General features: G+C 35.8%; 1 protein-coding gene across 11 annotated transcripts in view; it reads right to left on the bottom strand.

Moving 5' to 3' along the window:
- The window catches only part of LOC127069452 (dachshund homolog 2), a 218104-nt gene that overhangs the window by 145151 nt on the left and 55170 nt on the right, over positions 1-17783 (bottom strand). For 7 of the 11 annotated variants that reach the window (XR_007783549.1, XM_051006499.1, XM_051006500.1 and 4 more), the window contains exon 2: positions 3504-3521. The exons of the other annotated variants lie outside the window; for them this stretch is intronic. Coding sequence is in view for 6 of the 7 variants with exons in the window: in XM_051006499.1 (XP_050862456.1) it covers positions 3504-3521 (18 nt within the window). In the remaining variant the exon portion in view is untranslated. The remainder of the gene's footprint in view (positions 1-3503; positions 3522-17783) is intronic. 11 annotated transcript variants of the gene reach the window in all.

Here is a 17783-nt window from a genome sequence, read left to right as displayed (position 1 = left end):
ATTTCTGAATCTCGTTGAGACACTTTAGGGAAACACTGTAATACGTGATATTACAATGTAACTCCTACCTCCGGCCCGTATTAACATTTAGATAAAGCTTATGTTAATATTATTTCCCAATCTCTCTCTCTCTCTCTCTCTCTCTCTTTCTTTTTCCCTCTTTTTTTTTTCTTTTTCAAAAAGCTCAAGATAGTACTCTAAGCTATCTCTCTCGAAAGTCGAAGAGTCATGCCTCGATTTTTCTCGAGGTCTCGAGCGTACGATTTCGTATAACGACATCGTTCCTTCCAAGTAAAAGACACTCTCTTTCTCTCTCTTTTTCTCTCTTGAGACGAACGAAACTTCGCGATCCTTTTTTCCTTTATTTTCTTCTCTGTCTTTTCTTTAGAAGGAAATACGACGAGCCCGATCGAGAGCTTCCTGTCACGCGATATATACATACGTTCTATATATTCACGTTAACGTACAGCCATAAACGATTAAATATCGATTATGTATATTCTTCGATGTTGGGATTCGTTCTTAGATTATAATCCGATGAAATTCGAAACGATACCATCTTCCTTCCTTCTTTTTTCTTTTTTGCCTTCCTTTTCTTTCTTTTTTTTTATTAATTAATTAAATCGGAAATAAAGAAAAAAAGAAGAACAGGAATAAAGATAAATTATGCGAGATGAACTATTCGATAAATAATCAACAAATAAATAAACGAACGAATAAAGAAATAAATAAAGAAAGAAAGAAAGAAAGAAAGAAAGAAAAAACAAAAGGAAAGGAAAGCTATCAAGTGAAATAAATTCTTCGCAATTAGTTTGTAGTAGGTCCGATGAGATTGAAAAGGAGGGTCAGGAGTCTATCGATCGAGCTTTCGTCGTCCCGCGAGAATACGAGGAGCGAGCGTCTCGTAGTCTGCCTTCCAAATGAATTCCTCTCCTCGGTAGATCAACCCCCCGAGAGCGTTATGCAACGATACAAGGCTAATCCGCATTCTACTCTTTTTTCTCCCTCTCTTTCTCTCTCTCTTTTTCTCTCTTTCTCTCTCCCTTTATTTTTCTCTTTTCTCTCTCTCTCTCTTTTTTTTTTATCGACAATCGAAGAGAAGAAGGGGAGAGGGTGAATAGTAGCAGCAGCCTTACTCATTCTCGATATCAAAAATTCGATTACAAGTGTTCCTCTTTTATAGATTCAATTTGATATTATTCTCTCTTCCTCTCTTTCTCTCTTACTTATGTATATGACTGTGTTTGTCTGTGTACGTGTGTGTGTGTGTGTGTGTCTAATCTCTTAACAACGATCTTTTGTGTAAGATTACACGTACAGGGTGAAATATTTTTTAACGCTAATAATACACGAATCTTGTACTTTGATTAACGTGCATTCGTGTGAGAAAATTTATAGTTTCCGAAGAGATACGAATTTTACAACCCTTACACATACAAATATTTTCAACCTTTATATTAATACTTAATACTTTACGTATATCTGATACTTTAACAATGATCTCTTAATAAAATTGTAATGAGTCATAAAAAATTATAGATAGAATTATTGACAATACTAAAATAATTTGCTTAATGAAAAGTTCTAATTTTCTATTTAATATTTAATATAAATAATCAAAAAAAAAAAGAAAAGAACAAGAAAAAAGATTAATAAAATAATAAATTAAAGATATTGAAAAGAAGAGATATATGCTCGATCCTAAAATTATCGACAATTCCATTGAAATGTTCGTTCTAAAATACTAATCTCTTACATGCCAATACGCATTAATGTCTATCCTCGAGCAACAACTCAATAAACAAAACGATCTAAACAAGAATTCACACTTTCCACACGTTTCATCGTATATCGTGGTTACTCTTGAAAATTTATTCCCTAACAACCAATACTTATTAGATTTTCTATAGATCGCGTGCATGACGGAAAGAGAACGCACACGTACACGCACACGTACACGCACTTAGACAAATTCAGAGAATCGATGTGTTGAATTTGTTACGGATACGAGTAAAGGCGATTTCGTGGCGTTGAAATCAAAGCTATTGCCAGAAGGGGCATCAATTTTCGTGAAACAAGTAAGTAAGCGTCTCCATCGCTAAACGACGTATCCTAAACGCGTTTAGAAGTCCACGCTAGCCCTCGAGCTCGCGCGTTATTCGTTCGCGAAATCGATAAATCACCGGTTAAGGTATCGGACGGTAATCGTTCGAGAAGTCACGGTGACACGCCTCGTCCATAAAAGACGATCTACTTGACCTCGACTTAATCTGCTCTTCCATGTTACATGATCGAGCACTATACTTTTCTTTCTACTAGATATCAAAGTTTAACGTCATTCAGATTGAAATTCGTCCTGACAAATAACGAATATACACGATTGCTTTCTATCTCTATCTATCTATCCATTTCTATTCATCTTTTTGTAATGTCCGAATGAAAGAATTAATTTAAAAATACATATAAGCATGACTAAAAATGAGTAATTGATATTTCTATCCGGAGTAACTATAACATTTCTTAATCAAATTTCGAGATGAATGACGAGCACGAATGTATTTTCATCCTACGTGATCTCATCTGAATCTCTGTACTATTTCGAGAAACATTATTATGTCGAACATCTTCTCAACATTCGATCTATGTATGTACGTATATCTATAGATACTTTAATATAATCTATCTCTGAATTTCAAATAGATTTTAAATAACCACTGTGAATTTATTAACTATCACTTCTAAAAACGAGTTCTTCTTTTAAGAAGATCAAATCAAAGGAACCTTCTAATTATAAACTAAATTATTAACTACGGTAACTTCACAAAACAATTTTATATATATTCAAGAGTGAAAAATTTAAAGACGAAGATCGACGAAGAATGAATCGAAGAAACGGGATAAACATATCGATACAGAGAGTATAGAATAAAATGAGATAGATATATCTATATAGATAGATAGAGAAGGCTAGAGTTTTACGATCGAGCATATTTCTGGTAGACTCATCTACGGCAGTAGCATTTCACAGTAACGTGCCACCCATGGCGAATCGAGGGGGCGTCGTCGCTCGGAATAACATCCGAAATGATAACGACCGATTGTCCGAGCCTTTGCCACCGGTTATGAAGCATTAAACGTCCCTCCATTTCTCCTTTCTCGCGACTCGATTATCCCAACGTTTAGATAACATTTAGATTATCGTACAAAATTAATGATTATTTTAATTTGAATATTAATATTCTAAAACGATTTAAATTTATAATAAATATAAATTCGTCCCCTAATTTTTCATCAACCATATCGATAATTTCAACAAACTCGAGAATCGACTACTTTCGCTCGGATTTAAGAAGAGATTAGAAAAAAAAGATAAATAAAGAAGAAGATAGGAAAAATAAGAAAAATTACAAAATAAAACAAAACTACGCTATGATTCAATAAAATTCTCACAGATTTGCTCGATTATTGCTCTCGAAACGTCGGGGTCCCTTTACTCAACTCACTTAAGTCCGATCCGGTACCTACCTGAAAAATAAAGATAAAGACAGAATTAGTATTGGTTCGATAAATAAAATTTACCTATCTTTATTCAGTGTATAATGATTAATAAATGATGATAAATAAGAGTGTATGATTAATTCGTTCATTTTATCCGATAATTATTTGTCAAGTGTTGTTTCTATCTTTTTACATTCCATAGAGATATTAAAAATAGACAATCTGGATTGATAAACGAGTTTTTTCAAAAGAAGAGAGAGAAAGAGAAAGAATACACTACTTTTTCTATCTCTTTCCAATTTATATATCTATCTTTCTTTTGCTCTTAGTTTCTACTTTGGTCCAGTCTCACTCTCTCTCTCTCTCTCTCTCTCTCTCTCTCTCTCTCTCTCTTTTTCTCTCTCTCGAGGATTTATACGAGCAATATCGGGGCGGGATTAGCACGATCGGACGGACTCGAGTCATGCTCGTAGCCGATACCACGTGGCTATTAGTGTCAAAATAAAAATGTGGCCACAATATATGGCGGGAACCGTAAGCCCTCTCTTATTGCCATGGCCACGATGATAGAGAGACTTGCTTCTCTTGCGAAGAACAGAAAGAGAAAGGAAGAGAGAGAAAGAGAAAGAGAGAACTTTGAGAAAAAGTGCAAAACGACGAGTGGAGAAAGAAAAGAACAATGAAGAGAGAGAGAAAGAGAGAGAGAGAGAGAGAGAAACAAGTTGCATCGTCCTCTTCATCAAGAGAGTCCACCTCACCCCAATTACATCTTCCTTGCCTTTTTTATCGAAAAACTCTCAGAGAGACGCAACCCCGCCTTCGATCTTTTTGTTGCCTCCGATTCTACTAAGCGAGATGATCAGCGTAAATCTTCGCGAGTTTTATGAGGCTGGCAATCAAAATTTTTGAGAAGCACCTACACCAAACGACGTGCCACCGAAATTTTTTATTCAAAGAACTTTAAGAGAGACAAAGAGTAAAAAAAGAGAGAGAGGGGGAGAGGGAGAGAAAGGAGAAAGAATGATTTTTTAAATCTAATGAAATATAACAAACAAAAATAAAAGCGAAGCGTGGAAAATAATAGTAATTAAATCATAATCAAGTGATATAAAAATATCTAAAAAAGAAAAAGATATATATATAAAATATCAAATATACTTATAACTGGAATTGAATAATAATACATTAGAAATGACATTGACCACAAATCTAAAAGCGGTCTTTCATAGAGAATGAAAGTAACAAAAGACAAAGTGAGAATAGAACGACCGATAGTATCCTCGTAAATTATTTAGGACGTAGTCCTGTCCGGAGGTGTCCTAAATAACTGTCCCGATTGGTCCTCGCTGTCCAATCCAGGAGAAAATTAAATAGCAACAAAACGATAAAAGACAATTGTTTCTAAGTTTTATGGCTCTGGCTCACGCCCTGGACGTGCCGACGAGACGAAGGGCGTTTTATTGCCTTCTCTCTCTCTCTCTCTCTCTCTTTCTCTTACTCGTAGGGGTACAGAGTGACTATCAAAATTAACACTAACACCATCAAACGAAAGTCCAAACATTCGTTTACTTTATTTCAGAGAAAATTACTTGAACACAAGTATATACATACGTACGTTGTGTATGTACATATGTGAATTCTTAAATATACAGAGCTTAAATACACTTAGAAAAAAAATATATATATAGTTATATACATATGTATATAAAGAAGATAAAACTTTGAAAAACATTTTTTTGTTTCTCTATTTAAAAGTTTACTCGAACTACATATCCGCGTCGAAAGAAACGTTCGAAAGAACGAGGTGGGAAGTTCACACGAGCTCGTTCCCGCCATCGTTTATAAATCTAAAGCGGGAAAGCACTTTTTCGAGTCTCTCGAGTTCCTTTTTCTCTAAACATTCTCGATCGATGTCGAAGTTTTGCCACGGATCTAAAACACCAGGAACGATGTAATCTAAACGTTACCACGAAAGTATCGTTTATTTTTACGTATCAAACGTGTTTGTATTAGATACGACAAGAGTGACGTGTTACGTAGCGACGCTAATATAAAACAATTTCTCTTTTGACGTAAACGAGAGAAAAAGAAAGGAAAAAAGAAGAAGAAGAAGAAGAAGAACAAGGAGGGAAAAAAAGAAGAAGTAAAATGATGGAATCGAGCGATCCAAAAAAATGATTAAAAAAAAAGGGAGAAAGAGAGAGAGAGAGAGAGAGAGAGAGAAAATAAAAAAGATAAATTAAAACTCATCTCTGACATGTACATACAACGAGATGTCAATGACCTCTTAATATAACAATCAAAATATACTCTTATTCGTATCTAACTAAGTACAATATAATACTGAAATCGAACTGCGTAAATTTAGATGGGGGAGAGTATAGATTGGGAAAAAAAAAATAGAAAAAATACTTCCAATGAAATCAATTCTCTCTGATTCTAATGTTCCCGAATGTGAGTGGAGAACAAATTGAAATAACACGACTGCTATCACAAGTTAATGCTAGAATGTACCGGTACACGGCTCTCTATTTTTATATCCGTTCCTGCAGGAAGTTGGCTCCGTAGAGATGGGGGAGTGAAGTCCCGTGTACACGGGGACCCCAATGAAAATAATTATTAGCGTTAAGTGGACATCGTTAGGCCGACGGAGGAGAGAGCCGTCGGTGACAGACGGAGGAGAGAGCCGGTTACATCGAATCACGCTCGCAACCATCGTTCGGTATACGTGGATCTGCTCATCTGACAAGAGAGGATGCGGATCCATTGGCCGGACAACTAGATTTCATTGCGTAATGCGTAATCTACAACGCATATGTATATGTCGAGGAACGCCGTGTTAGCCGCGTTACGATCAAAACCAACGTCCTCGTTCGAATCTACCGTCTCGAGGACAATAAAAAAAGAAAAAAGAAAAAAGAGCTTCAATGAAAAAAAAAAGAAAAAAAGAGAGAAGAAAATACGTAATAAGTCAAGGTTCCAACATCAATGTTCCTTTCATTTAATTACACAATCGATAAAACATAATTCGTTTTGATTCGTACTCGAATCGACTTATCTAATCCATCGCTATTTTACAAAGGAACGATCAATGTATTTGTCTTGTCTTTTATCGAAATCATGATACTATTTACTTGTTTTTTGTTTTTCAATCTACGAGTTAATGCAAATAAAATGTAATAACTCGACTACTTATATATATATATATATATATATATATATATATATATATACTTTACATCCGACTCACTGATACTAAGACACCTAATGTAATAAATAAATTCCATAGGGTAGATGTTTCAGAGCACTTCGTAGAACATATAAATAAACGGTTTATGCCTGGGGTCTATCTACTAGCCCATATACATTCTTTGTCTTACTCCCTCCTTTCCCATTGATAGAGTTATGAATCGTAAAAGCTAGATCAGTGATCACGCCGAATCCTCTATCTGTCTGGCTTTCTCTCTCTCTCTCTCTCTCTCTCTCTCTCTCTCTCTCTGTCTCTCTTTCTCTGTCTCTCTTTCTCTTTCTCTTTCTCTCTCCCTCCTTCTAACATTCTCATTTGACCGAGGGTAAAAGGACTACAGTAACATTTAACTCTCGACGATGCTATTGACACTATAGTCTCTTTGTAGCTGTACTTTCGTTAGTCCTGTCAGCAATTGTCCACCAGGAGTATTACGACAGGTTCATAAAAGCTTTGCTGACTACTCTCAGACCCTAAGCTCGAACGACGAGAAATACTACTTCTTGACTGTCGAGTCTGTATTAAACTCATTCACCACAATTTATATTTATATATATTACATATATTATATATATATATATAGATTAAGTCAACAATCATCATGATTATTTTAATGATTTATCATTCAAATCTTTTATCTTATATATATATATATATATATATATATATATATATATATATATATATATATATAATTATGTATCGTTTATAATATTTTGCTATTCATTAATTTAACGAATAAATATTTGTTATACGAAGCTGATTTTTTGTAATTAATAAAACACGTTTTCTCATTAATGGAAGAACCTGTATATCTAATGTCGTTTATCGCGTTAAGTCTTATCCTCTTTCTCTCTCTCTCTCTCTCTCTCTCTCTCTCTCTCCTTTTTGTCTCTCTCTCTTTCTATCTAGCTCGTTAATTACGTCGTCGTCGTCGTCGTCGTCGTCGTCGAGTGTTACAGAGTAAGGCTCAGACATTGATTATTATTTGGCTAACGACGTTGCCCGACACTCGGCTTGGCATCAATTTTATTAATAACATTTTTCGTTCAAGCGACGTTCCTATCTTCTACTTTACCTCTCTCTCTCTCTCTCTCTCCCTCTCTCTCTTTATATATATATATATATATTTCTTCTTCTCTTTAAGTTTATACACGCGTGGGTACTTCACATAGTGAAGCTCGTTAAGACACAACTAATTGTCGTTTTTCTTCATGCTCTCGTCAACGACGGACAACGACGAAAAGTCCGCCCCGCGTTTCTTCTAATAAGCATAGTCTTTCGATTTTGCCTCGTTATAATCGATAATAATCTACTCACAGTTTTGTATCATTAGCTTTCGAAACTATTTCCGAAGTATTTCTAAATTTCTAACTTATAAGTCGAATTATTAATGAACCTTGTATGCGCTATAACCTACTATCTATATAAACCGTATATTGCATCCAATAATTTACATATATCTCTTCTATAATGCACATACTTATTAGACAAACTAATATATCCTAAATTAAACGAAATAAACTATACGTTTATTATATACCTATATATATATATATATATATATATATATATATATATATATATATATATATATTTACATATAATCTTCGTAGTTACGCATACACTTATCTCATACTTATAAATGCGTACATCAATTTATCTTAAGTCAAAATAAAAAGAAAAGGAAAAAGAAAAGAGACAGACTATACTAGAAATAATTTCCATATGATGATGCATAAAATTATTTCATAGTTATCATACAAATCGATATAATCAAAAGTCAAACGAAAATTTCGATCTAACTTTTACTCGACAAATTTCATATTATTCCATAATAACGAAAAACAGAGAAACAAAGAAAAACAAAGAGAAAGAAAAATATATATATAAAAGGAGAGAAAGAAAGAGAGAGAGAGAGAGAGAAAGAAAGAGCAAGATAATATGAACGCAAGAAGGAACGCAGGTGTGTCCGTTCGTCGTGGCACAAATCTCGTCCGGAAGCAGAGAGGAGAGTTGACACCTGCACCTTGAGAACGAACTCGGTACACGCAGAGCTCTATTTGAACGGAAACTCTCGGAGGTGTATATCGTTGCTGGCTCCCAGCATTGTGAGATCGCTTTGTAGTCTGTTACACGCACGTTCATACGTACACGCGCGCACTCACGCACATACATACGTATACATTCACACAAAGAGAAAGATAGAGACGCGCACGCACGCATATACACCTATACCGAGATAAAGGACCAAAGAAATGCATGCATCCACGTTACACACGCATTTGCTCGCGCGTACATGGCGCCACTCGAGCGACCAAGCCTTACTACTACTATCGTTAATACTACTACTTTAATACTATTACTACTGTGATATTACTACTACTATTACTAAACTAATACTAATACTACTATTATTATACCTACCAACGTCTTTCTATTTGTATTCCGTTCCACTCATTATTTATTGCTCCGTATGCAAACGAGTGCGATGCGAAGTCGCACATCCGCGTTCACTCCAGCGGAAAAATCGTCGTGAAAATGAACACGTCGTTTATATATACGTTCATTTTTGTCCGATCTCTTCCGATCTATATCGTTCGTCTCCTCGCCGAGCCGTGACCGTTCCGATCTTTCACCAAACGTGAACGATCGAAACGCAATCTCACGATAAGATAAGATCTTTTATGCTCGTTATTGAAGGTGTCTGTTTGTTCTATCTCTGTCTCTGTCTGTCTGTCTGTCTTTCTTTCTTTCTTTCTTTCTTTCCTTATTTCTTTCTCTTTTAATAGGTATATATACCTATCTGTATATGTATGTAAGTAAGCGAATATGTAAGCAAGTAAGTAAGCAACTACTCGCGATTTTTATCGAACGAAATCGAGTTCTACAATTCTTTCCGTTTTACCAACACCTTTCTTCGTCTTTATACATAAGTATAATAAAATTCATACGACGAGTCTTAAGTCTTAAATTCATAGGTACAGGTCGTTTCATAAAAGTTTCGCAAAATTTTCGATCGCAATACGTATTAAATCTTTCTAACAATGACAAAAGCTTCGTTCGTTTCAATCTAAAGAATATCTTTTTTTTTTTTGGAAATAATAATAAAGAAAAATATATAGACATATGAAAAAAAAAAGTAGTTTTTCGGTATATAAAGTTTACATTAGAAAACACTCGAGCGAGAGATCACCCTCTTGACTTAATCTGGAGAAAACGACATATTCCTGTGATACTGCAATACCGTGTAACTTTTTGAAGTATCACGCAGAAGGACACGCATCAAGCTACTAGTATTAAAATTACATAGGGTCTGCTTTTCGTCCTACCGAAAGAACGAGTGTTGGTAAAAGACAGAAGAAAGAAAAAGAGAGAGAGACAGAATGAGAAAGAAACTTAGTAGAGTTCCTTTATTTCTAGTCTGCTTCTATCCATTTGGAGTAGCCGAGACGTACGGCACTCGAGACGAAGACTATAACTGTCACTACGTGGCTATTCCTGAAGGCAAAGACCAGCATGTTCGTGGTCGTTATAAGATAACGAGGTCCTTTTAAAGGGGAGGCCCTTTTTCGAGATAAAAAGCAACGTGTACACCAAAGTAGTTTAGGAACTCTATCATTCTCTTTCTCTCTTTCTCTCTATTTCATTTATAAAAGTTCATAAGATTCTTATCAATCGAATTTAACTGAAAAAGAAATAATTCGATTCTACTATTACATTAAATGGTATATACTAAAATTTACAATTTCACACTTTCACTATCCCGCATTCAAACATGATACATCCTCTTGCCATTGTACAATTCTATTGGTACTATTCTAAAAAGGAATAATAACAGACGTATAAAAGAGAGTATTCTATGTACTCGCATATATTAGAAATTAATCGGACAATCGAGTGTCCAATTAAACTAATCAATAAATCTTTCTTTAATTACATGTTCTAACTTGTAATCATTGAACTCTTAGAAACTTTTTCAACGTGGTTAAAAGAAGATATAGAAGGAAATCATCTAACGATTTTTCTACGAGCTATATATATATATACAGATATACAGATATACATATATACGTACGTATACCGAGGGATACATACTGCACATATAACACATGTAACACCTTTAAGTACGTCTTGCATGAAAATTCTTTGCCGTTCGTAGTTTCTTATCTACCTTATGCCATCGGGCAGCGCGTAATTCCGTATCATTCTTTCGACCGATCTAATTATCCCCGACACGCGGTACCGTAACGTTGCATTCGTTATGCGCATGCGTTTATTAGCGTATGATGACTGCAATAGCGAGATGGGGCCCGATGATGGTTGTAGTAGTACCTTCGTTGCTGCACTTATAGTGCCGATGCGTGTACAAGAGATAGAGAGTAGCATGTATGTACGGGGTGTCGCAAATATTTCCAAGTACTTTGCCACGATCGGAAGGACAAAGACGACAACGACTAGTCGTCACGCTCGACAAAGTTCTAGCTCGACATGTCGACGTGAGAAGCTTGGACGGAAACCGCCTGTCCATAAAAAGAAAAGAAAAAAAAGGAAAAATGAGAGAGAGAGAGAGAGAGAGAGAGAAATACATATGTGTGTATGCATATATATATATATATATATATATATATATATATATACTGGGTGAATCTTTTTTTAATACTATATTTTTTCTCTTCTGTCCTTTTCTTTGTTTTTCTTTCGTTCAAATCATCCATCGTCCTAGAATTAATTCCTTACGAATAAAACTACGATCGCTTATTTTTTTCTCTTTGAAAGAAATAAAATAAAGTCTATTAATTTTTGCTAAGAGATATCTGTCGAAAGGGCAAATATAATTTGTGTCAACTCGATCGGTATATACAGGATGTTTGACTAAAATGTATATATAAAAGAGAAAAGTGAGAGAGAGAGAGAGAGAGAGAGAAAGAGAGAAAAAGGAAAAAACCTTCTACACAGTATCCCGACAAAATGTTCAAAGCGCTTTAATTAAACTCTTTATGAAACACCCTGTAAGTTAATGTATGCGTTCGACCATACGACAATGCATGCCGTTGTTTCCGCGTTGTAGCCTCTTCTCGACGAGTTCTTCATCTTTTTCGAGACAAGTAGACACTCGAGCGTACGAGCACGTATTCGGTGGAACGACATTATACGAGAGGGTGAATTTCTCGGTAGGCCGATCGAGTACGCGTTCTTAGTAGTGTTCTTACTAAGATATTAGTTGGGTCCATTTGAAACTTATTTAAGTATTCGGAAAACAATTATATTATTATTTGTCAAATAATTGATCAACAATTATCGAAAGGATTCTAATGATAATGATAAAACAAATTTGTAAAAATATATTACGTGTCAAAAGTATTTCTAGCTATCTCAAAGAAGAGAAAAAAAGGATAATAAAAAAAGTTTCTAATAGTATCACGTACTCTTTAAACAATTCTAACGATATTATTCGATTCATAATACGATAGATACTTAGTATTAACCAAAGAAATATTATATTATTATTTATCCACTAATTAATTTATATAAATCGCAAAAAAACTTAAACGAGATTCGTGATAAAACAAATTCTTATTTCTAAATACGAACTCTCTTAAAATGATATTTATTGATGGATGTACTTAAATAAAATACATTCGTAATCACGTATGTAATTAGAGATGGCAATCGAAGTAGTATAAACTCGTGATAGCTTGTACCATTTATCTCTATCTTTTTCTCTCTTTCTCTCTCTCTCTTTCTTAGTGACACACGCTCACGTACATCATAGCCATGTCTCCCAAGAGTATTAGCCGGAATGGAACTGAGAAGATTCTCGTCGTTCGGCTGTGATACGATCTTCATCTCGGCCGCTCGAAACTACCTTCGAAGTATCCTCTGCGAAAAGGGACTTAATCAAGCGTCCGAGTGTTTATGATTTTTGTTATTGGTGTCATAGAGCTCGAGGTAGCTTTTTTCTTGGATATATCTGCTCTCTCTCTATCTCTTTCTATCTGTCTATCTATCTATCTATCTATCTATATATCTCACACACTCTCTCTCTCTCTCTCTCTCTTTAATACTACTTCTATCACCCTCTCCCTTCTCTCCACTTACCCTTCACCAGTAAGTACGACGATACACCTAAGACTTTAACTCGAGAAGCCAGGAAATGAAATCCTCTTGGTATAGACGTCACTATATATATATATATATATATATATATATATATATATATATATAAAAGAAAAAAAAAAAAGAAAAAAATGAAACGATCAAAAAAATGAATCGAGCTAGTAATCGCTAAGAGTACTTTCCTAAAGCACGATATAGTAGACATGTTTTTGTATATATATATATATATATATATATATATATATATATATTTATATCATTACAAAATAATTTGTCTAATGGCGTATCTATAATCTATTTGTTAAAAATGTTGAAATCCTAAATCTCTTAAAACGTTCGCTTTCTAAACATCTTTCTGTATATCTTTCGATGTAAGAGAAAGAAAACAGACGGGATTATGGAAAGTTGAGAATCGTATCGAATTTAAGTAAGGAGGAATTCTTCGACCTTGAACGAGCGAAATCATGCCGAATCTCACGGAGAAGTATGTTCGCGAGTGCAAGGGATCATCGATCCCATTCGGATACCAGGTATTTCCTCGAGGCGTTCGGATGCCAAGAGTATTTGCCGTGCTTGTCGTGAAGAAGAGAACGATGAGGGAAGGGGAGAGACAAGAAAGACGAGGAGAATGGATCCAGAAAAGAGGAGAGAGGGAACATGATTGAGCCTTGTCGGCCGTGGCGATCGTGCGGACGGTGAAACGAACGACGAGTTGGATGGCTCGGCAAATATTCTCTCTTCTTTCATCCAAACTTCCTTTTTCTCTTCTATCTTTCTCTCTTCCTCTACTTGTCTCTCTCTCTCTCTCTCTCTCTCTCTCTCTTTCTGTCTTTTTTTTCTCTCTCTCTTTCTCTCTCTCTCTCTTTTTCTCTGTCTTCAACGTTTCTCGATATACAGCATGATCGGTCAGTCGTGAACAGCCGTTACATATGTTGTCCATTTCGTGTACAAACAGCATAGAAATCTTCGAGAAGATCTACGTCGGAGGAATAGAACGTCGTCTTTCGCGTTGGCGTTTATTAACCGGCTAGTTTCTTTCATGATTTTTTTTCTCCCTACTCTTCCTCGTCTACCCCGTCTCTTTTCTCTATCTCCTTAGTTTTACGATCTATGTCTCATCGTTTTTTACCGTGTCTTAGAAAACTGCTCTCAGCAATCTCTTTCAATTTTGCTTTTTAGAAAATGTTCCTCATCGTTTCTCTAACACGTAGGTTAGATATGTATTAAGTATCAAAAGATTTCTCTAATTCAATTTATACAAGTATACATATATATCTTTTTTTCTTTTTACTTTTATAACGGATAAAGAAAGAAGAACATTTTAATAATTTAATTTCGTGATAACAGATAATAATAAGGAAACGCGTATATTCGTATGCAGTACGATCGACGCCCGTAAAAAAATGAACCAACTCGTATATTTGTCACCTTTATACACACAAATAACACCGTCACTGAGCCTTCCCATTGGACGAATCGTCTACAATTCGTGATATCGGTCTGGGCCAAAAGCAGTTGCACTTTTACGAGTGGCGTGTTGGCACTCGCATGTCCGCTACTATACACCCTAACTTTTCTTCTCTCTTTCTCTCTCTGACTCTCTCTTTCTCTCTCTCTCTCTCTCTGTCTTTCTTTCTCTCTTTCTCATTCGCTCAATGTCGGGAGTAAAACGTCGCTCCCTTTCTCTAACTCCCTTTCTATCTACTACCACATTGACGTAATCAACGGAAGTGGTCTCTGTACTTCTGTTACTTTGGAAGATCGACCTAACGATTTCGAATACTATATTATTCTTATACGAGGAAAAAAGAAATTTTTTTAATATTATCAAATGTCGTAATGTTTCATTTCATTTCTAATCAAAGTACTATTTAATGCCGTGAAACACGTCTGACTATTACTCAAATATTTTGTTAACATCTACTATTTAAGAATAGTTTGTAAGTCGAATAGAAACTTGATTGATACTTTGATAAATAAAATTTTCTTTTAGATGAATTTCTTTTTGTAAAGAGACAGAGAAAAAGAGAGAAAGAGAGAGAGAGAGAGAGAGAGAGAGAGAGAGAGAGAGAGAGAGAGAGAGAGTATTCCAATCACAGAATATCGTAATCTCTCGTAGTTCACGTACATTCGCAAGAACGGACTTACGTAATTTACGTGTCTGCCGAGGGCTCGCGTGTGAGTGATGTAATCGAACACGAAGGTAAAGCATAGAACGGAGGACTGCCCTTCGACCTGGCGAACGGCACTCGCTTAGAGAAGGGTAATTCCCTGCGAAAGTATGATTAATCGAGCCTAGTTTCGTACGCTTTTCGTATATTCTTTCTCCTTCTCCGATACTTATTTCATACTTAATTTTTTTATCTACGTTTTACTCTAATCTTTCCTTTCTTTTTCTCTTTTAATTACGACAAGTACAATTAATTGTAAATTTATCTAACAATATTTAAGATAATCAAAATTGAGAATGCGATTAGAGGAGAGGAGGGCTAGAACGAAGAGTGGAAATCCATATTTCGTGAAGTTTGTTTTTATATTTACGAACGCTAACCCTTCTGTAAAACGAATCATATATTTCATCTCTCTCTCTCTGTCCTCCTTCTTTTATACTCATGAAACACGATCACGAATCTCTCTCGACGAGCTCACACCGGGTGTCCCCGCGAGCTCGGATCCTTCGGAACAATTTCTTCGTGAATGAATACGATCGACGCTTTCGAAGGAGAGCCTGACACCTTTGCCTTCGAGTTTAATTTTCCTTAGAGATGTTGCTACAAACTCGAGAAGACTCCAAAAGGAAAGAAAGAGAGAGAGAAAGAGAAAAAAAAAGAAAGAGAGAGATTGAAAGAGAAAGAGTAATTTCGGTCTTTGAAGGAAGTATGTGTGAGAGAAAGAGAAAGAACCATATATATATATATTATATACATATATATTCAAGTGGTCACGGCGTTTCCCGAGCACGTTGAGCCAAGTTCTGCCTTACACGGGGTTGATTCAGGGGCAAGAGAGGGCACGGGGGGGTCGTGCAGTTGCCACGCAGTCTGACTGACAAGCTGACTTATGCAAATACAGCCTCGCTTCGCCGAGTAATCTGATCGCACGTAGGTAGGTACTACGTATATCTACGTTACATACATACGTACTTACGTACGTATGTACGTATATACATGCATATGTAACAACATACATAAATACGTTCTCGCGTTCGTACCCTTTATTTCTCGATGGGATTTAAATTACCTGTTAAGCCGTGCCATTTTACGCTAATAATAATACCACGACGACGACTTTATTGCCGTTCAATCGGGGATTCGCATTCATCTCGTGTGCATTAGGCAATACTTATTTTATTTAATTAAGGAGAGTCAATAATATCAATCATATATGATACGATTGAAATAAATTAAACGAAAAAATAAAGTAGTAGAACAAAAAAGTGTAGACGTTAGTTCGATTCAACTTAAGTAGTATCTATCTCTTTAGTAGTAAGTACTTCGTCAATGAACGAGAACGTTGACGAATATTTTTTATAGACACGTCAATGAATTAAATCTCCCTCTCTCTCTCTCTTTCTAGTTTCTTCAGTTTCTCTTTCTATCGAAATCCAAGAGACGAGAACACCTACGTACCTACCTACCTACCTACCTACCTACCTACATACATACATACATACATACATATATCCTGTAACTATGCTCAAGTAAACTCACGTTGTAATCACATCGAGCCTGCCTGAATTTCGTGTAACTACCGGGTTCTTCTTGACGAGGATCACGATGAATCTCGAGTTAACTAACGCGACGGCAGGTAATTAATTGAAAGGGTCTCCTCTTGGACCAAGTCTAGCTCTCTATCCATCTATCTATCTTTGTCTCATACTCTCTCTCTCTCTCTCTCTCTCTCTCTCTCTCTCTATCTCTCTCTCTAACATAGTAGAATGTCGTCGGTTTGTAGTAGCCGTAGGTGGTTGGTTAGACTGAGCTCTCGGTCTGGTCACCTCCGGCTAATCATAGACCGCGTTATTCCGAGGGACCCCCTTGGCACCCGACTCCAGTCAACGTTGTCTCCTCTATTCTCGTCTCCACCGCAAAACCTCTTTCTCATCACCCCGTTCATCCCTTTCCTCCCTTTCTCCTCCACCTCCTTCTCCTCCCCCAACCCCCCTTTATCCCTTGAGTATCTCCACGTCTCGCGTGGCACAGTACAAGGGTGTCTGATTGTAATTACTTTACTCAAGTGCGGTGATTAAACGTCTCCGTTGACCAATAATACCTAGCTCGCTTACGTTTCTTTCTATACGTCGCCTGATTCCTATTTTTTTCCTTTATTTTGTTTCTCTTCTTTTGTCCTTCGTTTGTTCCTTCGTTTCTTTTTCTTTTTCTTTTTCATTTTTATTTTCTTCTCTTCTTTCTCGATCAAGTATGACGATTAATAGACAAACAATTTCTTCGATCTAATTAAATGATTTTTTATAATTAGAGAGGTACATACAACATATGAATGATGACAAATTTGAAGGTATCTGGTTACGTGTGAAATTGTCGCTCGTTATACTTTACATCGACATTCGATAAAATAAATCCAAGAGAGAGAGAGAGAGAGAGAGAAAGAGAATGAGGGTCGAACGACGATTTCTTCTTCGTCAAGAGAAAATTTCAATCGAGCTTTACATACTGACAGCTTATTCGGAAGTCACAACCAAAACTGGCACCTGTTAGATGCCACTGCGCATTGAATCCAAACAATCATTTCACCGGGATTGGAAAAAGCTTCTTGCTTTGGCACCACGTAACTACGCCGTGTGTATGTGTGTGTGTGTATCCCAATATATACATACATATATACATACATACATATCTACATATATACATACATACATAGATAGATATTTACCACGAACTCGGAGTCCCGTCAGAAT

The sequence above is a fragment of the Vespula vulgaris genome, chromosome 15 (assembly GCF_905475345.1).
Source record: "Vespula vulgaris chromosome 15, iyVesVulg1.1, whole genome shotgun sequence".
NCBI lineage: Eukaryota > Metazoa > Arthropoda > Insecta > Hymenoptera > Vespidae > Vespula > Vespula vulgaris.
Note: the sequence above shows the minus strand (reverse complement) of the source record. Positions and strands in the feature narration are given on the sequence as shown.